The following is a 26,070-nucleotide window of genomic DNA, read 5'->3' as shown; positions in this document are numbered from 1 at the left end:
TATACGGAACATCAACAGACTACATTTCTTGTGATTAATAAAGTCTTCTTCTTTCATCATAGATGTGATACTTTCTCTTTTCCTTTCTACTTATTCGTCTATGTCTTCTTCTTTACTCCGATGCATATATTTGATACCTTGAGTTACTTTACTTTTTTTTAGATTAATGATGTAATATATAACAAGCCCTTAAAAGGGACTTAGTTACACCTGAAGTAACATTCACAAGCTATCCTGCAGCATACAAAGTACTTAAAGTAAATTAGATATGCATTATTCTGAAATGGGCCAATCTGCATAGGGAGTACTATTACTTTTAGTATTTAAAGTATATGTTGATGTTAATAATACTTTTCTACTTTTACTTGAGTAACATTTTGATTGCAGGACTTTTCCTTATAACTGAGTATTCTTACACTCTGGTACTTCTACTTTTACTTAAGTACAAGATCTGAGTACCCAATCCTCTCCACCTTCCAGCACACAGAAGCTGATGTTTTCCTATCTGGGCTTTCAGTTGTCTCCATATTGCCACAGTAGTAAAAGGCTCCCTCATCGTGTCAACAATAAATTGGTGTCTGTGTGAGTGATGCTTTCGGTAGCTATGGAAACCTATTGTAATGCCCCCTCCCTCTCCCTCCCCCTCTCTCTGCCTATGTCTCTCTCCCTCCCTCCCACCCTCCCTCTCTCCCTAGCTCTCTCCCTCTCTCCATCCACACCAAAGCTCTTTCAGTTACTTTGCGCATGTACGGCCAGTCAAAGCGAGCATTGCATCGACTCCAAGATGGCGAAAACACGTCTGGCTTGTGTCCTGACTATCCTCTCAACTCACTGTAAGTACAAAAACCACGCTAACTAAATCACTTATTAAACCATTTAGTCTTCCAGGAATTCGGCCGGCAAATGCGGTTTACTTCTGCCTCTGTTTGCTCGATATTTTACACCAGCGACAGGCAGAAAATAGCCTGAGAAGTAACCTTATCTGGACGCAACTAACGTTAAACTCAAACTGACAGCAGGACCTGTTTGTTCGACTTTAAGTAAATATAGTTTAAATCGTGTTAACGAAAAGACAAAAAGAGTCAGCCTTTTTAAACAATATTACTGTCAACATGGCCGTTCACTTTTACGGGACGAGTGATATTTTTAAGCGGCTATTGTTGCTTAAATCAGTGACTCTGTCTCCCTTGTATTTTAATTAGAGTAGTTCGGCTCATGTAAAGTGTCTGGATGTAGCCACACATTAGCTTAGCTTGACTAACTGAGACAACTGTTTAGCTTCAATTAGCGGCATGTTCAAAGACTGGGTAAACCACCACCGTTCGTCCTCAAAAGTTTTTACCTCTCAAGTTTGACTTTGTGAATTAAATATGGCAGCTTGGCAGTCCGTGCCGTTAACTATTTAACGTTTAGGAGCCGCAGCGATGGTAGAGATGTAGGAAGTAGTGATGCGAAATAACGGTTTTTCCTGCGGCGGAATAAAGCAGGCTGTCCGCGGGAGGAGTCAGCCAGCCGAGCAGCGAGGGTCTTCTGCCCCCTCCTCCCGCCGCTGTGGACCCGTTCAAACCGCACCGAGCTGAGCTGCTGAGCACCAACAGCCTGCGGACTAATCAATTCGTTTTAGTATCCCACCATCAAAGACCCTTCAACATCTGCCATCAGTCCTGAAGGTGGAAGCGATAAACACCTGTAAGATTGTAGCAGTTCATTTTTTAAACACGCGAGCCGAAAATCTCAGTTCAGATTCAACAAGTTAGGCAAGCCTGGGAGATTTGGCGAAACAAGGAGAATTAACCAATTTATGCAATACTTAAGGCTACAAATTATGTATGAAACGAAGGATCACATATTAACTTCACTGATTTAAATACTCTGTGTTGTAAAAAAAAAAAGCAAAAACACACTTGTTGCTATGCTGTAGTGATTTTGTGTTAACAAATCAAGATTGTTTTACTCCTTTTTGCTCTTTGCTTCAAGCCTGGCTATATCAGTAAAGCTATACATATGTTATCTATGACATTTTTCGTCCGAAGTACTGCTTAAATGTGAGTAATCATTTAAAACATACTTAAGATCATAGTTTGGGCATGAGATGTTGTTGGTTTGGCCTATACGCTTTAAAATGTAAGACGATAGTCTGTTTCATTGTGTAACCAATGTTTTTGAGAAACATTTGATCCCACAAAATGCATTTGCGATCTCTGTGCTCTGTTTATGCATGCATGACTGTGCTTTTTTAAAAATAATTTTGCCATAATAGTTTGGCATGAAGTGTGTTTCTCTTGTTTTCAATTGGAGGTAGCAAAGTTTGAGAGGACAGAAATACAGATCAAAGAGGAAAACAGACATAAATCCTCCTGTGATCTCTCACGTGTGTCAATTGGCTTATTCTCTGTGCTTTAATTAGGAATAACAGTTTGTTTGAAATGTGTTGCTGTACGATCAACTCTGTCCCTCATGACACACCTCAAAGCTCTGTGCAGGTTTATATTTTCCAAGCGTTACATTTCAAAGTCAGCCCTTTTAATGATGTTCCCGAGTGAATCTGTGACATGGCATTGTGGCAGCAATTCGGGGGGTTGGGGGTTAGTGAAGTGGCGAAGATTTAAGAATTTCTTTTGTCTTGCCTGGACAGGGCTTAGCCATGTGGCTGACTGGCTGCCAGCCAATGCCGACACTGTCTTTAGAAACAGGAGGAATCTGGCATAACTAAACCTTCCAGCAAGCCCATTTTATAAATTGCTACTTTGTGCTGACTGTGATTAAAATGTATCTTGTAAAAGCTCCGCTCCAAATTCAGCTTTTGTTTGTTCAGAAAGCGAGTAATACATTCAGAGGAAGTGTGCCATTCACTACTTCTTCTGTAGGTCACATTGTGTTGTTGTTGTTATTGCGTCTGAGAGATGTGCTTCTTATTTTCAATTCATGAAATTCTTCGGTAGCCATCATCTAAATGGCCCGCCATTTTAAGTAAAGGCTGCACCCAGCCCAACTGAACAGAGCTGCAAATATCAGCCGTGTCATCTGTCGGAGTAAAGAGGAGAGCAAGACTTCACAATCTGATCTAATGGAATGCATTGACATTTTCCATTGTTGGCTTCACCTGAGCCATTTCACTTACAATATTCCGAAGAAAGTGGTATGCACTTAGAGTGCCAGAATCCTCCAGCCAAGATATGTGGGAGCATGGATGATGCTCAAAGTGGATAAGTTCTGCGCTAATGTTAAATTTGATATCCATGCTCTTCTATATGAAACATCTTTGGACCTCTTTTGAACATACATTTCAGACCTTAAATTGCTGCATTTTGGGGATTATGTGGGCCAACAACATACAACTTTATAATTTGTATCACAATTAATACCTGAAAAACATGCTTACTCATTTCAGGCTTGATGTATCAGCTTTCCACACTTGCTCATGTGTTAAAATTGCTTTCTTTTCCTTGACAATTGACATTTTTATGACTTGCCATTATCTCTGTTTTCACTCATGGCTGTCAGCTCTCTTTATCTTAATGGATAAGATAAGGGTGAAAGCTGTCTGCTACAGTGTTGTTGAGCCTCCCCTGTGTTCTCTGCTGATAAATCATTGCATCACAAGAGAGCTTTGAACATCGGCTAACCCACACATCACTGAGGAGCTCATTGGGTTGACGTTTCCTGGCAGACTTTTTACAACATTTGCCTAAATCTGCATGTGTGGCATAGATGATTGGCATGGCAGGAGTCGTTGTGCCCTGAGTTAACAGCAGATAGTGGCTCCTCTAGGAAGTGCATGTAGTCAGATGTTTCCCTCCCCGCTCAAACCTTGTGAGCAAATGTTTGGAGCACTGGTTGAATGGCATCTATGGACCCTGTGGGCGAGTCACATACAGTCTGACATTTTCCTGAAGAGACAGTAAATGGCAGAGTAAAACAGAGACGGACAAGCAAAAAAAGAGTCCTTTGCTGATGATAATTTGTTTGTTACAAGTCAGGAGTTCTTCCCTCGAGGCACGTCTGAGTGAGAGGTGTCAGGGGTGACAGGAGTTTTCATATCTTTCATTTTGTTCTCAGTTTAGATATAACAGCAGGAAGGAATTTGACTGTTATGGGCTTGTTTGTGCTTATCAAAATCAGGGTTTTTGCCAAATAGGTAAACATGCAGCGGAATTAACTTGTATAACGGGAGCAAATATAGAACTATTATAAAAAGTGTTATATAAGAAATATCCATTTTCAAACAAAAGAACAGCTGAAATGTGCAAAATATCCTGGAAATTGCGACAACTAAGAGTTGTGTAATTATTTGTACAAAACCACACCCTTTTGGTAATATACCTTTTAAATCACAGTGGTCAGCCATGTGGATATGTGTGCAACAACAGTCCCTCATGGGATAAAGTCAGAGTGGCACATGGCCCTTACTGTGGAATGACCTGAAACAGCTGAGCAGTGAGGAGTGGGTGGTGGTGTTTTGAGCAGTGTGTAGGCGTAACCAAAAATATCTGCTGCGTCCCTCCCAAACCTGAGTTAGCAAATGCAGCATTCCAAATAGAAAACACATGGAGCAGAAACCTCCTCAGCGTATGTGCGCTGACTAACAATCAGAACCACCTGTTTTCCTGAGAGATAAAAGAGACCCCTGTTGATGAGCTGGCTGAGGTCAGAGCAGAAAGGGGGGAGTAGTGAAGAAAGCTGAGCACTGTTGCTGGTCGTAGGCTCAGAAAACAGACTGGGTGTGAGCAGATATCTCTTGAGACACCAATCCATTTCAAGTTGACTCAAAGAAGGATTCACCCTGTCCTTCTTTTATAAATAAACGTAAATGTATTTGCTACAGCAGATGTTGAAGTTGGAAGGCAAACACCCACCAACGTGCTCACGTTCCAGAAATGGCAATGGCATGTGCGTGCTTCAAATGTCAATAAGACTGCCATGTGAAAGAAACTTTGGTCATAAACTAGAGGCAGCCTGCAGGCACTAAACACTGGACAAAAGCTCTGTTCGAAAATAATACACCGGTCTGTGTGTGGAACAGGAATGTTTCTCCTAGTGAGAAGAGAAAGATTCATGGGAAAAATAAGTGAATTGTTGTCCTGTTTAGGTTAATGAGCATTCGGGAAATGATTGCCCTTCCTAAAAAGATGGCTGAAGTGGTTGTTTGTTTTGACAAAACATCATTACATTCAATGTTTAGGCTACTCTACATCAACAGGATAATCTCCAAAATGCCTGTGTACTGGCTGCCTGAGCTTGGGGCTGCACAAAAGAGGTTTCCTGTTTGATGATCTCTATCTGTGGTCACATGGTCCCTAGAGGGAGGAAGCATAACGGTCCTCTGCTCGTGTGTTCACTGGACACTGAGTACATCAATAGGTCAACCGAGTCGGCCATCGATCAAACATTGGGATGCTGTCAGCTTAGTGAAATAATTAGGAGGTTCATTAATGGTAGCAGCTATGAACTACATGTGGCTGAGCCGCTGTCACTCTGAAAGGAAAAAGCTGGAGGCTGCGCTCCCGCTGAGAGTCATAACCAGATAATCGCTCTGGATTCATCTTTTGTTTACCAGGCTGTAACAAAAGAGCAATTACTGTCTAAAAATAGCAACAAGGCAGTCATCTGACAACCTCAGGTGTTTGATCCCAGCTCATTCCAAACCAGTGGACTTAAAAACATGTGATAATAATTGTGAATGCAACTTATACACACTAGCTCAACAATACCTCAAACAACTGCCTCCAAATGTTCTTTTACAGTTCAGTTCCAGGAATTATTTTTAATTTAAATGTGAAAGATAGAACCCACGATAGTGAAAATAAAATAATGTTACAGCTCAGCCTGATGATGCCAGGCCAGGTAGGGATAAAGGTCTCTTAATGCCAGGAACCAGAGTCAGGTTTACCCTAATATAAAACTAAAATATTAAAATCTGGCTAAGAGCTTTGCCGCTGTTTTTGGAAACATAAGACAGTCTTTTGACTTTCATTAAAGCTGACAGAATTTCAGAAATAAAAAGGAATATACTGGAGTTTTTAAAAGAAAATGACCGTACAGTCTTTTTCACTTGATTGTCAGAATTTATTTGTGGATTTAATTGTTCGGATAATATTGAAGAAACAGGGAAATGGAATTTGATTCATTAATGACACATGCAGCGATAAACTGATGAGCTTTGCAGTGCCATGATGAGGATATTGTTTCTTTGATTAACAAAGACAGATATTCAGCACTTTGATCTGTAACGTTGGAGGGCTGTGTGTCTGACGGCCTCTGTGGTGGAGCTTAAGTCAGGGGCCACAGAGGTCCACTATGTCCTTTGCACAGTTTCAATCTTAGAGTTTAGAGATTGGCTCATTGCTGCTGTCAGGTTTCCTTTTTTAAATATTGCAGACCACCCGGCAAGCCCACTGTGTACATGTGTTCTGGAGTCAAGACCCCAGTTCTTCACTTACACTTATAGTTCAGCTCCTCAGTACAGGTGGAGGATGCTGAATAAACACTTTCCTGCGCTGTGTCATCGCCTTGCAGCACAATAAAAGAGTAGTGTTGGTTTACAATTTCAAGGCTGCACTGGTGGTCACATTGGATGAGCTGTACCTGTGATTAAAAGCAATGCTGCAAATAATGTATTACATCTGGTTTCACACTCCCATCCACCACTTCAGGTTCAAGTTAGGCCTGCAGCATGCTAGTGTAGGGTGTGTAGGCACCTGTCAGACATGTGACGATCAAAATGAAAAGCATGTCACATCTAGTATACCGTTTTAGGCACATGCAGTTGTGTCCATTTATGAAACAAGACCGTAAGACAGAAGGTCATGCTAATGGTTTCTGGTAATTCCAGCCATAGACACTAAACGTCTGACAGAGGACTCCATGTGAGTTACTAGCATCCTCTGGGAGGCACTGCAAATGGGTTCAAACACCACAGTGGAGAAATGATAGATGGGGCTGGGTCAGAGAGCGAGACCTAGGCATTGATGGTTTCAACCTAAAAAATAAATCAAATCAGAACGTTATTTATCACATGCTGGCAAGCGTGGCCGTTTCAGGCCCAGCAATGAATGTTGCGTACAGGTGACATTCAAGTCCTAAGATAAACCCCTTCTAATTGCAAAGGACAGACTAAACATTTCCTAAGTGATTAGAAATCCATCTTAAAGATAATGTCAATCTCTTAAAAGAGGGGCTCTGTAGCTATTCAGATTGAAAAAGATATACTTTATTTTTCCCACATTGGGAAGTTGTCTTGAAGTCCAACATGACACAGAAGGCTTAAATTATGCAGCAGATGTCTCTGTGAAATGTTGCTGCTGGTCCTAGATTGGAATATGGTATATTTATATTTGTAGCTTTATCAATTCAGCGAGACATTCAGTACTGAGATACAAAGAGGCATCATCTGTAGACATGCTTCACACCATCTCAAGTTCAGCTAAAATTACAAAGGATTAATTTAACCACTAGACAATTTCCAATTAATGGATTTCAAATGTAACTTTGACTATTTCGGTCAACTTTAAACTTAACAGCACAGCAAGCTTTTCCTAAGTTGTCTTCTATTAAACGAATGGTTCAACACTTTGAGAAATTAGCTTACCCACTATCTGGCAGAGAATTAAAAAGATTGATACCCCTGCTCTCATTACTGTCTGTTATATATGAAGTTACAGGCAGCAGCCATTAAGCTGAGTTGGCGTATAGACTAGAAACACAGGGACACAGCTAGCCTGGCTGTTTGGAATGTAACAAAAATAGACCCTCTTTACTCACTACTTAACACAATACATCTTGTTAAAAAAGGGTACAAACTACAGTTTTCCATTTATTGGGGGTTATTGGTGAGACGTTTTATTGGCTTGGAGCAGCAAAAGGTATGTTTTTTTACTGCAAATTCCAAAATCTGTGTTGTAGCTATGATCAAAGCTCTGTAGAACGGCCATCAGTACTGTCAGGAGTACAGTGTGCATTCAGCTGACTGGACAGACTGTCGGCAGATTGTAACCAGACTATCTGGCCATATGGTGTGATGGCTATTCCTTCTGGGCTACTTAGTGGTAAATATGTTGAGATTGAACTGCCATTGATAGCCCTGTTATGCTGTTTCAGAGCTTGCCAACATATATATTGGTAATGACTTATTCAAATGGCATTGATCTGAATGGTATTGATCTTTCACACCAATGGCTTTTAGGACAAATGGTGGAAAAAGTCCAGACAACAAGATGATCATTAAGACCTTCAGAGTTTTCTGCTTCTAATAAAACACCTCCATATGGAAACAGGCTTAAATACTTCTTAAAAAATGGTTGATATCTAAAAGCATTATTGGAATTTCTCGGTGCTGTCTGAAAGTGCCTGAATGGTCCGTGCTTTTTTAGGCTGTGCTTTGTGAATCATGCTAGGGTACAAGCTCAGCACACACAGCTTTTACCACATGTGTGTGAGGGCATATTTGGGGTAAGTAAGTGCCTCAGATATTTGTCAGGATGCCAGACATAGGCGACGAGTTTGTAACATGGTTGCTGGCCCCTGTCTGAGCTCCAATAGAGGGGGGCTTTGCATGTGGGTCTGCTTGGTTTTCTGAGTCATATACAGCAATAGGCGATGGGAAAAAGGAGAAAGCGATTTAGGTGGATTTCCTCATGACTCAGTGGTTTGTCAGGCATGTGTCATCCATGTAACAGGTCACTAAAAATGGCCAGGCTGAAGCGTTGAAGTGATCAGAGTATTACATGGTGACTGCCTTATGTTTTTTAGGTTAAGTACACCTTCTTGGAGACTTAAAATAACAAGTCTATCTACCAAACAGCAGCACTAGGTTGTGGGGGTACTCTGTATTGACCTTAGTGAGGGGAAACTAGAAAAGGGGCAGAAACGGCATACACACAGGATGAGCCAGTAAGTATTACACAGCCCAACAGTGTTAAGGGATTTCCTGAATCCTTTGCCATTGAGATTGTAATTAAACTAAATTGTCAGTTTCTGAACATATCCCGTAAGAGAGTCATTCCCAAAATGACCATGTTATCTACTCATGTCATTTCCTTTATAAATGCTCCATTTCCAAAATCAGATTAATGAATCTAAACAATAGCTTAAACCGTTAGTTTAAGAACACATCTGGCACATGGAGATTCCTCACAGAGCCATAATAACCAAAGAGCATTATCATAAGGGATTTTCCAAGACTTTAAACTATCCACGCTGTGTGTAAAGACGCCAAAACCAATAGAAAAAAACTGTCATTTTAAGAAAAATCTTTAAAATGCATATATTCTAGCACAGACGAGTACAAATACATACTGTTCATTGAAATAAGAGTGCCCTTATTTAAGACTCCCACAACACTGTCGGACTCATTATGCGTAGTTTTTATAAAGGGATCCAAATGGATTCAGCAGAACTAGAGATATCTTAAAGCCTACCCACAGTGCTACTCAATTTTCTAAATTACATAAACTGAGGCCATTTATTAGATTGTGTTTAGGTTTCTTTTCTCTTGTATTGCCCAAGACCCGTATACAGGCTTGGATGTGTCAAATAATAGAAATAGTGATTTACTGTATCTGAGAAATATCAGCAGAAGTGGCAGTTTGACAGGACTTTGTTACTGTATGGAATCTAAATCGAACTCATGAACAACTTGGGTTTGAGTTGGTTTTTACCATTACCAGTACGTTAAGTGTATCTTGCTCTTCGGGTGCTTAGCTAGGTCTTTCATTAGTTGCCATCCATGTGTTGTATTGCTCATATTTAACAAACAAAGCCTCATCTCAAAGTTACGAACCCAAGAATACAGAGAGCACAGATGTGCGGTTCCTAAAATATTCAGCATACAAAAGCAAAGAGCCAACAAATAATTTATTGCGAAAATAAAAAAACAACAGCAGAAAACACGAGAACAAAAGCCTTTTAGTCAGCAGGGGTAAAGATTACATCGCGCACATGAAGCCAGAGAATATGTGCATGCTTTTTGTAGGTGGTGAACAAGAGGGGGAAACATACAACAGGCCTACACTCAATGTTTTTCCCCCCCAAAGTTGAACTCCCTCACAGCCATGATTTCTGGTTTGAGCATGAACAATGATCTTATGGTTTCATGAGCTTTCCAGAACATTTTCACAGGGAATCTGTATCTCCGTGCTGACGAGTGTCTCCGAACAGCCTCGTCCAGCCAGTGTTGGGCGTAATGAATCCCCCACCCCTCTGTCCTTCCCTTTCCCTTGCATAGAATCAGTCATGCAGAACTGAGCGACTGCACAGTTTTATCTCAGATCATCAACACTCAAGATCATCATCTGTGGGCGGCTTCCTTTGGGGCGATTGTTAGCGTGGTAATGTTCAGACGGAGATCTGCAGTGAGGCTCTAAAGGGCCGCAGTGACGTGCTGGTGTCCGAGCTAAAGGGTCCAGTCAGATCTGGGTACAACGATGAATGGGACTGAACCATTTCTGCCTGCCAAATTATACTGTTTCCTTTTCAGTGTTGAGATGGATGCATTTAAGCAGATTGAGCCTGGCGTTTGGCCACTCACTGATAGTAATGGCTTATCAGGGTCGGGCCGGCCGAGCACTCCTCCACAGGATCCAGAGCATTCTGTATTTCCTCACTAGAGGACACAGTCTGGTGACTCTTGTTCCTAATTGATGGAATATTTTACTCACAATGACTCACTTGTAATTAGTTAGGCTATTTTTTTTCCTACTCACAGCTGAATCATTTCTCATTTGTGCTGCATGTAAAGCAGCACAATCTTTAATATGTGGGCAGCATAAAAAACTCCATGAGGTTGGGATAACCTTGTTGGATCCACTGTCCGATGTGTGAAGGTTTATGTGTTTGTATTTGCATGTAAACACCAGAAAGTGTATTATAATCAGCTCTTTGGGATTATTTTAACTGATTTGGCTTTTGCGTGTGATGTGCTATATAGGATGGAATGAAAAATATATAAATAAAAAATACATTAAATATTTTGTATTCTATAGTCCATATTTTACCTTATTCTAACGTTAACTGTGATTTTAACAGTGAAACAATTCTGATTAATTGTGGCGCCCTCATCAACTTTGTGAAATATCCTTGCATTCTTAGCCATAGGAGAAAACACATATTTAATTAAAAAAACATGAGTGATTTTTTTCACGTAAACGCTGTTTACATTTTCACAAAAGCCAAACTTTTATGTGTACCGAAACATTAAAGAGGGCAGGGCCCTTATGTTCGGCCACAGTGCGGTCATGTTTGATGCGAGCAGAGACAGCAGGTGATGAGGTCGCCAGCTGTCCTCTATTCTTACCATGAAAGCACTTTGGAACTTAGCCATTGTTTTCCAGACCAATGACTCACACTGTGACTGTACAGCACACCTTCACTTCCTGTGCGACTGTAGCCATGGTGGCATAGTTCACGTTAGAGCCCAGAGTCAGAATGGGAGGTATGAAATGTTCACTCGTTTGGCTGTCTGATGCCTCTGTCTGGTATTTCCCACGGAAACCCATCAAGGATTCCTCCCTGAGCAGGTGATGGAAGTGCTGCTCTTGCAGGGGGGGGGGGTTAGTAGCAGAAGCCTCAGATGGTTTCCCTCCCCAGCTGTTGTTTGAGCAACATTCCCTGTCCCACAGCACGGCCAGCCTGTGCAAACTATTTAAGTCCAGAGTATGCCTTTATGCACATTTGTTGTTTGAGGGGGCTGCTAGCTGGCAAATTCTTGCTTGGAAATTGCTAACCTTGATGTCTCAATATTTATTTTGTTTTTTAGGCACATTATGTTCATAAACAACTGTCTCCTTAACTCAAAAACAGTCATGATTTATTCCCAGTCATGTGTCTTGCCAAATGGAATTTGGAAGTCTGTTTTCAGTATGTGGCTCATGACCAGGCGCCCATCCCTCAATTGGGCGTCATTCAAAGATAGGAATAAACAAAAAAAATACAAACCTTAAGGTGTATATTGTTTGAGTTATGTCTAAAGCGAGATAGTTGTGGTAAATGTCAAATATTGAACTGCTGCTCGCTAAATTCAAACTTCTGCATGCTTTCTTTCTACACAAAATAACTAATAATTGCTTGTTGTGTCATTTAAATATTCCACCAAACACACAATCCACAAACTGAGATCTAAAATAGAAAGTGGGATACGTCTCTTTGCTAAACGATCTCGCCCTTTAGACGTTACTTTCTCTGTTGACATTCTTGTGTGAAAAATGAAGTCCACGCCTTCCTGTCAGAGTTCACTTCACCTGTGACCAGTCATCCCAATACTCTCCCACATTCTGCTCTGCTCTCCATGTACTCCCCATTAGTGCTTACTGAGGTACAATGAAAACAGTCAGAATTGCTTCCCACAGCATTAAACGACATGCAGGCCAGTTGCCATAGTTTGCTGCTTCAAAGGAAATCTTTGTCAAAGAGTAAATCTTTGTAGCAGAAACATGTTTGACCCCTGAAAGTTGCTTGGCTTTGCTTTGAGTTAAGCTATGGTTCTTTCATAAAGGCAGCAGGCAATTCCTTCTATGTGGTATTGTATATAATGAAATATATTTCTCTAAAGAGCTTTTGGATTTAGTTGGTTGGGATTGATAGCTGTATTTTCCCTTACTGATGTCGTTCTAAAGTTATACCGCCTGCTTTCAGAGTGACTGCTGTTTTGGATCAAATAGGATGTGTGTTGTTCTTAGAATATAAACTGGTTAGTGAAAGAGTTATGAGTCATCTTGTAAAAAACAAGTCATCTTAAGTCTTTTAAACAAGCTCTGAGAACACATTGTTTTAGCTCGTAAACCTGTGAAAGAGAGGCTTTCTGAAACCATTGGCCCCATCAGTGACCGGACATGCATCGTGTGAAAATAATCGCCATGCTTTTCCAGGATTCCCAGTGAAAACAAAGAACAGTTGATAGTCCTGGCTGTGGGGTCCCGCTGATGTAAGACCAGACCATAGTTCTGGGATTTGTCTTGGGCCTGCTGTTTATGAGCTGGTAGCATCTTGATAAGTGAGCTAAGCCTTGTTCAGAGGGAATGTTATGAAGACTTTATAAGCTTCCTCACACATTATGCTCCTGAGTGCCAGAGAAAGTGCCACTACACGGCGAAGACACGAGTGCACCGGGCTACAGTCTTGTTGCGTGTGTGTTTTATTCACTTTTACATTTGTCTGTTGGCATTCATGCTTAGCTGGTTGGTGTCATTTAGGTACGATGATATCTCCCAGTGCTGAGTTGCTAAAAACACTCTGAACATGCTGTAGGAATGTACAGGTTGGGGGAATATATACAAGTCATGAATACAGCTAAAAAATGAAAGTCAGCAGAGTTGTTTAAAGATTATTTGTAAATTGAAAAAAAGCAACCTTTCAGTTTTTCACCCCACAGCGGGCTTCCTTGGAGCGCGCAGGAAGTGAGGCAGATTAAAGCTTTCGGAGCTGCTAAGTCAACATGTCTCTGCTGTGTGCTGTTGTGTTATTGTTCAGTTGTCAGTTGAGCCTAAGCTCATCGTGGTCAGCTGCGCTCACCGTCCACGATCTCAACAATGAGCGCTTATCTCTGCGGGCTGTGGCAGAGTGGCTCAGCCCCCCCCCCATCCCCTAACAGTTTGCTGGCCAAATGAGCACTATTAGGTAAAGGAACTGCTGGCTGGTCAAAAAAAAGACCCATGTTAATATCCTAGCATCCATATTAGTCTGATATCTGCAGATGTGAGTGTTTCCAGATCCTTATATGTTGTAGAGGAATTATTGGTTAATCCTTTGTGGCCCGCTGATGGAGAGCTTTAGAAAAAGGGTGAATATTCCTATTGAGGATTGTATGTGTTTGTGTAGTGTGTGTGTTTGTGGGTGTAAGTGCGCGGGAGGGGGAGGTTTTGGTGTGTCTGGTTGAAAGGAAAGGCAGCCGAATGTTATCCAGGGATTTACCACCGTGTATTATTATCTGACCAGTTCATTGTTGACTCGCAGGGAGTGTATAGGTTAGTGCACAGTAGCAATACTCATTTATAAAACCCTGCCCTAGTGTTTAAAATGGCGCCGCAATCAGTCGACGTGCAGAATAACACTACCCTTAAGCCAGTGTCCGTGGCCATGCAAACATTTATTTTCATCATGCTTGAAAAGGCCTGCGTGGAAATTGCATTCCTAATTAGGATTAAGGAAGGGGTCAGGCAGCCTGGACTAGAATGTGAAGCATTTGCAATGAGCGCCGCTGATGCCATCTGTGCAGAGTGGTGAGGAGCTAATTCTGGCACTGAGTGTGGCGCGATTTAACACAGATTTTTGTGGCAGCAGCTCCAAATCAAGCATTGGATTTTACTCTCACTGCAGCCCAAAAACAGTTGCAGTGAATTAAATTTTCCCCCACCCCGTCCTGTTAGGTCTCCTTTAATCTGATGCCATGGAGCTCCCCAATTCATTTTGACATGCAACATGTATGGCATGTCGGATTTTTCGCATAACAGAGATGCTGCGCCAGGGGCGGCCCGCTCACCCCCCTGGCCTTAAGCTTCCATCTGATTCGACAAGGCGCTCTCACTGTCTCCCTCAACAGGCGGAGCTGGGCTACAGTAATGGGCGGACAGTCGTTTAATCATGAAGCGTGTTCGTGACGTCCCAGTGTGCCTGTGATGGCCTGCAGAGCTACCGCTGATACATCTCTTACCTGGGAGGGTTCTCAATTAGCAGACAGCGGGGGCTCTGGCTTCTCTGACAGCCTCTATAAATAGGCCGGGCCTTTCAATGCTGACCTGCTCTCACGGTGGGGCGGAGGGGACATCTCATGATACTGCTGTTACCCACACGCTAGGTCTACAATTTGGAGAAAATACGTAGTTGCAATCATATTGACTGGGATTGCAATTGCGTTATGATTCATAATATTAAAGGGAATGAAAGAGTATTCATATTATCAATAAAAAATATATTAAAGAGGTCATATTGTACTCATTTTGAGGTTAGTGTTAGTATTTAGTGCCTCTACTGTGACATGTCTCCATGCTTTAATGTTCAAAAAGCTCTTTATTTTTCTCATACTGCCTAGTCTGCCCAGTCTGCTCTGATTGGTTAGCTTGCCAGCTCTGATGTGATCGGTCAACCACTAAGAGATGTACTGCCCCTTAACATATCATGTACAGTGCGTTGGAGCGCTGGCCAATAGAAGCGCAAATGTTACGTAGTGATGTCACTATGTTACATCACTACGTAACAGTAAAAAGTTAAAAAAAAGGAGTCCAATAGAGGCGGTTCAGGAAGTGGGGGAGTGTGTGGGAGAGAAACACCCTCTGGAGGGAACCTTGGATATTAGCCTTTGCAGACCATTTACATGCACAAAAACCTAAATAACACACTACAGGAAAGGGAAAACCCTAAGTATTAAATACCTCTCTAAAAAAACATTGGATTTGATTGTTTTTTATGAGTATCTTTACCAAACAAGTCTGTAATACAAATTCTACAGCGGGATATCTCTGTAGCACCACAATACTTCATTCAGAATTATTAAATATGTTTTCTTTCCCAAATAATGTGTTCACTGCAGTTTGGACTTGGCACTTTGGGATTGTGATTTATATTAAATTAGAGCCGTGCCCTGGTCCACATCACGATAAAACTACAAAGGCATCATTTCATATTTCAGGTCCAACCTTAAACTCCGTCATGTGTTACCACGTCTCGCTTCGTTGTTATTTCCATTGTCGCGCTTGTTTTAGATTTTGTATTGACCTTGTCACTGACACACAAAATAGTGTTTTAGTTAGTATTAATGCGTTTAATAAAACCCTCAAATAATTCAGAGTATGTATATTTAAAAAAATGTTGTTTAAATTGTTGGCTTAAATAAGCAGATTTCATATCATTGCACAGGTGACAGACAGCCATGTGGCTAATGATTCATGTTCAGGCAGCTAGAGGGGGGGGGGGGCGTGTTTCAGCAGAGAGTGCAATACTGGAATTACACTGCATCTCAAATATAACCCTATGCTGTATCATGTTTTCCATGCGGATCTCGTGGCTGCATCTCTGCTCCATAGGTCCGCACTTCCACAACGTGCGGCTCATTATTGTGTCCTCAGTCACAATACCCATCAAGCATTGTTCTGTTTAATGAAGCATTCATTCAGTCCCACTGCCTGGAACTGTGTCACCAAACAAAGGTCTCCATTGGCATGCCCTGCTGCTGGGACCACGTGAAGAGGCAGTGTGACACCAAACAACAGTAAGCTACTATTTATACAGCAGCCAGGGTCTCAGGACAAGATGGTTCACATGACTCGGTGAATAACAAATGTTATCGTTGAAGATCATTCAGTCAGTGTGAGTTCCTTCGAAATACAGCAATGCAAACACATGGAGGAAAAAGATAGTGCTACCAGAAATCACAAATGTTCCTAACTTGGACCACTTCCATTTCTTTGACTCTACAGGGAAGGTCAGCCCAAAAAAACTCATAAATTGAATAAATAAATGGTTTCCTTCCCGATTAAGCTGAAATATTAATGTGATCCTTTTTAAAAAGTCCCTGACTATAACCGTGCAACATTTTATTACATTTGATGTTATTTTACTGTCCAGTTATACAGGATTTTAGGATATCTTTCTGTCGTTCAGGCAAAACCAACAGGACATGGAACTTTTATTAAGCCCTCTCATTGATTATTGACATATATTGCACAATTCAAAGAATAAAATAATTGTAGCGTCTACTGTAACCTGATCGATCTGTTTTATGACGGATATAACTAGCATTCATACACTTGAATGATTTCTAGAGAAAGTAAACAGCACATTGATATATTTGCTGAACACAAATAAGGCAACATTTAAAAAAAACTATCGGTCGTGACAGTGTTTAAGATATGTGTGAGGCTCCTGGGAAATGAGAGGAAGTTAATTAAGAACAAAAGAGCTAAATGGGAAATAGATAACATACTTACACCGGGGAAAAAGAAGTGAGACCTAAGTCTTGCCAGAGCCCTTTGAAGATGAGTTTATAGTGGTCAGTCGTGTCCATATCTCCAAAACTGCAGTGTGTAACATTCTGTGAAATAATGTCTCAGAGCAGGGACTAGCATTGGGGCTAGCAAAAGGCTTTGTGAGGTAGAGGAGTAAAAGTAGCATTTCCCACTCTGTAGTCCAGTCCTGTGAGCTAGCGTACTTAGCTTGAGGTCAAAGTGAGAACCGGCCAGATGTAAAGCTAACGCTGACACAAAGTGACAGGTTCCCAGGCATTCGGTGACCAATCCTCTCATTGGCTCGGGCCCAGTCTTTGACCCTGCCTGGATCACACGGCCCACCAGCATTAAGGCACATGGGCAGACCCGGCATCACGGGCTCTCAAATCAGGGCCCGCAGTGGCTCCATATGTAAATGCAGAATAAATGAATACACAAATGGCCCTCGTGGGGAAAGCTGGATTGTGTTTGAGGACACCTGGAAAAGACAGGATGCATTTGAATGCATTCCTGATACCTAGATAAAACTTTCAGTCAGACAGAATGAGTTTATCCACCAGGGGAAGAATAGTTTGGGGAAAAAAGTTTGTCTGCAACATCACAACTACACTTGTTAAACTCAAATGCAACCTTTTTAGATAAGAAAAGTTAATTTTTTAGTGTTCAGAAGACTTTTATCTATACTCAGATGACGTGTATACGCCTCTATCTCCACCTGTTCATCCTACTCAGGTCCCTACTTGTATATGCAGCTTTTTGAAGCTGATTGTATGCAGGTCATTTATTATTCTGGACATAGAGTTCGTCTGACCACTCTAATCTGGCTCTGGCTTTAGACCTCTGCAGCCTGGATGCTTTTTGGCCACAGAAAGCGGCAGTGTGACTGTAATGTATGCATTGCAGTTATGACGCTACAGTGAGCAGCTTGACTCTTAGCTTAGCACAAAGTCTGGAGACAAGGGGAAACATTTGCTCAGCAAGGCTCCTGTGATCGTCAATGTAAATGTAGACTTCTAAATGTGTGATGCCTGGATTTAAGAACATTTTGTATTCTAGCTTAGGCTCTAAGAAAGCTTCAGTCTGTAATAGAAGAAAGATTCAGATTGTTTTTCTCCAACAGATAGAAGGGGGATTTTCCAAGTTGATAAAGCAAAGAGATTGTTTTTTGATTACTACAGATCTCTTCACTCGAGGGAGAGGCTTCTTTGAGGGCAATAGTTTTTCTACAACCGTATTTGACATCTGCATTAAGGGCCAAGCTCTACTGTCGCATGCATTTATAGCATATATATTATTAAATACTTAAACATTTTAAAATAGTTTTTCTTCTATTGTAGTGGAACATGCAGCACACGTTGACCAACACATGACACATTCTGTAAAACATCATCTCTAAATGTGACCAGAAAGGCTCCTCTTAACACACACACATACACACACACACACACACACACACACACACACACACACACACACACACACACACACACACACACACACACACACACACACACACACACACACACACACACACACACACACACACCACACACACACACACACACACACACCCCCCTTCACATTTTTCAGGTTATATCTTGTATGTTATTGGTGTAATTGCCTAACATTCTGTATTACTGAATAGTTCCCTAGAACAAGTAACGTGTTTTCCTGTAAGATCTGATCCGTCTGTTCAGTCACTTTCTCCCAAGGCTACCAGAACAGGTGGGATGCTGTTAAGTGTTGGTCACCGTTGGGGGGTGGGGGGACTCTAAGCAAGACAGAAAAAGCATTTGGTTACTATGGAGATTTCAGCGATATCGCTATGGGAATTGGAGCAGCAGAGCGCGCTTTGTCTACGATCTAGCTGTAATCGTCTCTCAGAAAGAAGCTTATGGTAACATGTGATGCTTTTATGATTTAATTTGTCAGGCTTTGTGTCCCAGCTGACATCCTACACATTTATCAAATGGAAATTAGCATCTCTGTGAAGGAAAGCATGCAACACATGAGAGGCTTCAGCAATGTGCCTCCAGTCAGCCCCGGTGTCACCGAGCACGCCTTACACTGCCTCTTTACTAAGGATCCCACTCGTATCATTCTGTTTATTACTTTGCATATCTTTTATTTTCCAAAAATGTAGCTGTCAGTGAGTGACTTTACAATGTTGTTATGTTGTCATTTGTATTCAGTTTGTATAGCTTGACCTTACATTTCCTATCAGATTATGTGTGGAGAAGATATTCTAATTTGGGGATTTCTATGTTTTTTTTGTTCTTTGTTACCTCTCAGGGGTTACAGAAATGCGTAAAAGATGCCAAACTCTTTGAAGAATATTTAGAAATAACAGTAATACAAAGAACAGTATTGTAAAGTAACTGAATCATGATAATAAAACGCCCATAATTAAAATGACCTTTATGCAGCCCTCAGACAGAGCCCTCGCTGCTGAAGCTTCAAAGTCTAAACATTTTTATTCTGGACAGCCCTTTAGATTTCCCCCAGAACATTTTTGGGACTATTTCCTGGCGGGGCTGTAGTGTGCCCAGGGCTCACATTGAACTTTTAAGCACTGTAACCAGAAACTGTGTGCTAACATCTCCAACCTAGTCTGTAGAAAAACAAAAACACGTCCACCTTTTAAAAAAAGATGTTCCTAAAGTATCATTCAGTCATGATTTAGGAATTCTATCTAAAGATTGATTGTTACAAAAGTATTTCCGTTGCATGAGGAAAACCTGAATTTTAGGATTTAGAGATTTTTGCATTATTATGAAATTCCTACGTATTCAGGTCATTTTTTGTATATTGTATTGCTTACTTATCTTTTTCAAACATTAAACAAAAGCGAAACATTGTTTGACTCATCAACAACAAAAAGACATTTTGATACTACCTTTAGTTTGAGATGATCAAATGTGAGGATTTGCTGCTACGAGGAACTTGTAGATGTGAACTTGGACACAATTTGTATTATTATTTCAGACTAAATAATGAATTCATTAATTGAGAAATCATCAGAATAATCACTAGGTTAGTGGCAGTTGATTTTAACCTTTAGATATGCACATGTAGACGTGTGAAGAACATAACTGAAATGAAGCATCTTATTAATGAAGTTAAATTAATTTAGTGGTAAGTGTGTGGTTTTGAAATTGTGTAGACATTACCATTTATTGTACTGTTTGAACATGTCTATAAATAAATATGAATCAAAAATAAGAGTGACAAAAGTCACTTTTACTGAAAATATTTAAAGGTGTAAGTGGTACAATTTTAAATGAATGTGGACCTTGTTACTTGACAGTGTTCATTTTTAGAATAATTTCAGCTGAAGCTTTTTAAAGGTGTTGCAACAACAGAGCTTACAACTATTAAAAAAAAGAAAATGTTTGTCCTGAAAATCAACTTTTTTAAACCATCAGTGTAATTTTGACAAAACGATTAATCTCCCCAAAAAATATCATGAATTTGCCTCGTCTTTTATTTTAATTATTATTAGTTGTGGCTGTTTTGTGAAGGCTTTTGATTACTTTAAGTGTCAGGACCTTCTAAAACAGTCATATTTGCATTGCTAATTCCTGTTTGCTTGTGTTTTTGTTGACTTTGGTTAACTTTTGACTTGATGATGATCTTTGTTCGATGCCCCATTTCTTTGCTTTTGCAGTCAGGTTTCTATATGATGTGTTTTCCTACACTCTCAGCTGCCGTATTGTTGTTTGCCTCTTGGTTTTCTACATATTTTAATTGGTAACACGGTGCTGATCATGTAGCAGGGTATCCAGGCCATGTTATGTGTTATGTTAGCTCCACACAGTGAATAAACAGCTTGTATGTTGTTATATTTTTGCACCTGCCTCTACACGTGTTTGCGCTGAAATGTGACACATAGTATCTCTCATGTTGTCATTTTTATAAACTAGTAAAAAGAAAATCAGTCATCTGAAGGACGCAGCCTTGGAGATGTCAGCGGCTGCTCAGTCAACTTGAGAGTTTTATTGAGAAGTCGTTGGTGTTGGTAGGGAAGAAATGAATTGCTATTATTGAACAGGCAACACTGCGGTCCAGAGAATCAAATCCAGAATGGATAAAACAATGAATACAAATATTATAAAGAACATCAACAGTACGTTTCTCCACAGACTTGTCTGAGAGGCTCTTTTTAACTAAAGCAACTCTGAAATACGTGAAGAGTCCCAAACAGCAACTGGTTGATCGTAAGGGAAACTGGGTGTGTATACTTTGATGTCTGAGCTTCCTGAGGGGCGTGGGAATATTCTCCACAGGCACGAGGCAGAGATGTTCCTAAGGGATATCAGCAGGTTGCTTAATTGAACCTTTCTATTTCTGGTAGCTGCCTCACCTCTCTGGATTCAGCGGAAACAAGCGTGCCATCCCAGGGGGAACAACAGAAAAGGGAAGGATTCATTACACAGCGCAGGCATCAGGAAATACCCAGCTCCTCTATGCCTATTGTATTATACAGGGATGTAAAACCTTAGGGGTTTATAAGGCATTACACTAAGATTACAAGGATAACCCTGCGCCCATCAGGAGGACCGTAAGGAAGATTAAAATCAATCTTTGATGCAGATTGCCTGATCCCACACAGCTGTGTCTGTCCAAGAAGAGGAAGAGAGAAATGAAATTCCTGCCATATGTAGGTCACTGAGTACCTGCATTGTGTAAAAGCTAATCATGTTCATCACACACACACACACACCTAACACACAGGCTCATGTATGGCTGGCGTCAGGGAATATACCAGTGTATAATGTATAGTTATCTTTGGTGCTATGAAAAGGCGAGATGAGGGGAAAACCTTAGAGGTTATTCAAGGAGACACGACCATGATTAGGATGTCGGACACACTGCAGGATAACGCACCCTCAGCACTTCCTGAGCTGTCATTAAACTCAGATACTGTACCGGATAATCCAGATGGGGACATATATGCTTAAAGGATACCCAAATAAAGCACAAGTTTAAATGATTGTTCAAAAAGAGATACAGGGGGAGTTTAATTTTACTATCACTGCTATCAGCATGATGCAATCACTTAATCACAATAAACTGCCACTTCATTTGTTCATTAAACTTTAGTTTGTGCCAGGAAATGATTAGGAAACCTGCACTACGACATGAGACGCTTTATAAATGATTAAGGCTGCAGCAACAATTATTTGTATAAATAATAAATCTGCCAATATTTTTTGTCAGATAATCTGTTGAATCTGAAGAAATGACTGAAAAGTATTTTTAAATGCCAAGCACACTTTCTGTCCAAGCAACCACCCAAAGATAACATTTGTTTTATTTATGTTTTTGTTGTAGTTACTGTCATAGAAAAACACAAATTCACATGGAATATGCATTTTCCTAGAAAGATTACTCGAGGGATTAATGGATTATGAAAATAGCTGATACATTTACTGTTGGTTGATTCAATAATTAGTACATGCTTTTCCTCTACTAATACCTCAGGGATGCATGTTATATTGTATCAAATCCTGATTTTTCAGTGCATAGATAAGTCAAATGGCATTCGAAATAATAAAAGGAGGAGTGGAGGTTGTTTAATGCTACTCCCTATTTTCATTTCATTGTATCATTGTACAGCATCATATTAAAAATCTGAAGATGCCCGCATTAAATGCTTATTTCCATTCTAAAGGGTCCCATATACAATACTTTCCTGGCTGCTTTGTTTTCCTGTTTACTAGCTCGGGTTATAATACAGATTAACTAGTGCCAGTCTCTCTGTGTGGGGGGTTTCGTCTTTTCCTGGACAGCTGTTTCCATAGCAGACCTCTCAAGCTTTGTGTATCTACATCAAGCTCACTTAGTCACCTAATCTGCACTAATACTCTCCGAATTAAGGAGGAGCACAGAGACAAAGACACCATTAGCTCTGTCGGAACAGAAGACACTGCACCTAATGGAAAGTCAAAGCAATAAATTAATCACCCGGAATATTGTATTGTCATGTTGGATTCTATTTTAACACGGCCTCTTCTGATGTTTTGGACTCCTGGCATACTTGGCCTAGTTAGATTTGATATTGACTTACACAGTACATGCTATTTACTTGCAGGTTAAACCCATTGGTAAGCACTGACATGCCTCACATACTCAAGCTTTTGTTAGTAACAGTAAAAACATATTTATACAAGTACATTAAGTATCACGCTACAGGGATTCTTCTTGAAGAGCACATATCTGCAACATGGAGTGATGATGCTTTTTTTGGGAGGCCGACCTGGGTGTTAGCTAGGGCTCCCTCGACAAAAAGCAATGGGATTTTTACATTGGATTTCGTTATATTGCAGGAAAAAAAAGTCTCAAACACAATTTCTAATTTGTACAAGTTTTGTTTAGCTGTATCTCAAAATATTTACACCAACTGAGATTTTTGAAGCGTAAATGCAATCACCAGGAGTAAAAAGCTAACGCCAGGCTATAATCCAACTACAGAACGGTTGTATGTCTATGCATCACCACGGCTAAGCTAAAGGCGTCTAATGTTCAAAGAAGTCCCATTAAGTACATTTTCGTTTTGCTGACACACAAACTACATTTAGGAGTGGGCTATTTACTGACCTAGCTCATGTCGTAGAACAAATGTGTTCTCTTCAGCTTGTGTTAACCACAGACCTTTTAGACAACTAACCAAAAACACGTTGGAAAAAATGTTGACTTTGATACAAGGGAACTGGAAGTGGTAAGATTCTAACCCATTTCCAGGTTTTAAGACTCATTCCTGAACCACTCTGTAGTGTGAACATTGTGACCCAGTTTTCCTTGTAAATAACGTATAATTCCTACGACTCGTTGTGAAAAATACATTTTTCAATTCAGCCACTTTTCATCAGAAGGAGCTTTGCTTTTGTACCAGAGTGTAGCAACCGTACAAGGAACTCTCAGAAACGTGGTAGTTAAAAGTCATTCTCCTCTGCACACAGCTTTTAACTGTGCCAGAACTGTGTTAGCTTTCTGCATGTAGCGCCGCAGAGATGGAGCTAAATAGGTGACAGACTTTCACTGGTTTTGAAGTGTGATTGTCACACTTTTTAAAAGGAGTGCAGCTTCTCCTCTGTGCTCTTTGTGCAATTCTTTGTTAAAGTTTGATACAGAGTTTTGCTCCTGGTACACAGATATTTATGTAAAAATAAGTTTTCTTTTCTTTTTGTGTGTAGAAGGAAGTTTTCTAATTTAAGACATACCTTTCAGTTGTCACCAACACATTTGTGGTAAACCTTCATTGTATCTGGGCTTCACACTTTGACTTGTTATTGTATTTTAAAGGAGTTGTGACCTACTTTTGACCTCCATACTGTCTGATTACCGTCAGCAGCGACTAAAAACAAGCTGTCGCTTTGTCAGGCTCTCCAGAAAGACGGAGGGCTAATCAGCTCAGACTGTCTGCTCCGGCAGGTGACGTGAGCCTGTGTGTCCAGGAGACAGTTGGTGGAGATCAGGTTATCCTTGTTTGAGCAGTTTTTTTTAATAAGAGACCCCTGACCTCCTTCAACACTAATTAGTAAGGGACAATTCCTGCACACTGTTTGCAACATTCAAGGTCGTTAATGAACTTTCCAACGAGGAATGTTGTAGGTCATGTCATGCAGCGGTTCTGATCTAGGTTGACTGAAATAAACCAGTATGTGCTACACCTAATCATAACCCGGCTAGGGGTTGGCAGCAAGGGAGTTTGCACAAACGGATATTAGACATCTTCCAGTGACAGTACAATGACCCTATCAAAGAGCCAAAGCGTCACTTCACTCTGGGGGAGTGTTTGAGAGCATGTTTCTCAGTTCACAGTAAAGTGACTTGTGTTTGTGGAACATAGGCTATCAGGATGATTCAGCAGAGCCCCCCCCTCCCCAAGGCCCTAGCCCTCCACCACATACCAACACAGATCTTCCTTTGGTGCTGTTGTACCAGCAGTCTCAGAGAGAGGTTGGAGGGGGAGGGGGGGGGGGGGCTGGGGAAGGGATCGGCAGGCGGTTGAACTACTGGCAGGGTGAGCTTGCCCCGGAAAGGGCACATGCCTCCCTGCGCAATTATCCACTAAGCATAGAAACAACACCCCCACCCTCAACACACACACACACACACACAATGGCTCGACCAACGCAACTAAAAATGGAAGATAAGCGGGAACAGAACTTGTCTGAAGGCAACATAATACCGTAACACTGATGTGGGATTGACATTTATCTTCAATGTGTCAATGAAATCTAAGATGAGTGAACATGCAACATCCTTAAGGGGGAGTGTTAAAATAAGTCCAACACATCCCTGGATGTCAGCTGGTATTGAGCATATCGTCATATCATCACTGTATCATGAAAATTCATGTTCCTCCTTCCTTTTTTTGCAGGCTACTTCAGCGTATTAGCAATCGTGCTGAAAACGAGTAATGAGGCACCATGGACCAACGAGTTCGACAGTAAGAGCTAACAAACAATACCCCAATCACAAAAAAATAAAACACAAATCTGTTTTTCACTTGCATTTATTTCCTGTCTGATTACTCCCTTCTTTAGAAATCGAGTTGTCATGTCTGATTGAGTCCATTTCTACGACCAACCCCAGGATCGAATGGAAGAAGATAACGACTGAGGGACCGAGTTACGTGTACTTTGACAAGAAAATCTCCGGTAATGTATAAAATACACAAACAAGACTATTATCTGCAGTTTTCTACACTGAAAAAACTGAAACGTTGACTTTAATTAATTGTAGTATGTCAACAGATTTCACAAAACTGTATTAGGTTAGTTGAAAGCAATAATATTAAGTTGAACCTAATATTTGTTTTATTTAACTTAATATTATTACTTTCAGCTAACCTAATACAGATATGTGAAATCTGTTGACCTACTACAATGAATTAAAGGCAACGTTTCAGTTTTTTCGGCCTACACATCCATTGCTGACATTTTTGAACATGTTTTCCCACAAACAGGAGACCTGGAGAACCGAGCGATGATCAGAGAACCCGCCACACTAGTGATCACAAACGCCACCAGATCGGACACAGCCAAATACCGCTGTGAGGTCACCGCCGCCGATGACCATAGGTCCTTCGATGAGATCGTGATTGACCTTGTTGTACGAGGTACTGGCACAT

The 26,070-nt window shown here is 40.8% G+C and overlaps 1 protein-coding gene across 1 annotated transcript in view; it reads left to right on the top strand.

Annotated features, from left to right (window-relative positions):
* The first annotated feature begins 589 nt into the window (after positions 1–589).
* The window catches only part of jam3b (junctional adhesion molecule 3b), a 33,479-nt gene continuing 7,998 nt past the window's right edge, over positions 590–26,070 (top strand). The window contains exons 1-4 of the mRNA XM_063895568.1: positions 590–833; positions 25,318–25,386; positions 25,484–25,597; positions 25,906–26,058. Coding sequence (XP_063751638.1) covers positions 590–833; positions 25,318–25,386; positions 25,484–25,597; positions 25,906–26,058 — 580 coding nt within the window. The remainder of the gene's footprint in view (positions 834–25,317; positions 25,387–25,483; positions 25,598–25,905; positions 26,059–26,070) is intronic.

The sequence above is a fragment of the Eleginops maclovinus genome, chromosome 11, assembly GCF_036324505.1.
Source record: "Eleginops maclovinus isolate JMC-PN-2008 ecotype Puerto Natales chromosome 11, JC_Emac_rtc_rv5, whole genome shotgun sequence".
Lineage (NCBI taxonomy): Eukaryota > Metazoa > Chordata > Actinopteri > Perciformes > Eleginopidae > Eleginops > Eleginops maclovinus.
Note: the sequence above shows the minus strand (reverse complement) of the source record. Positions and strands in the feature narration are given on the sequence as shown.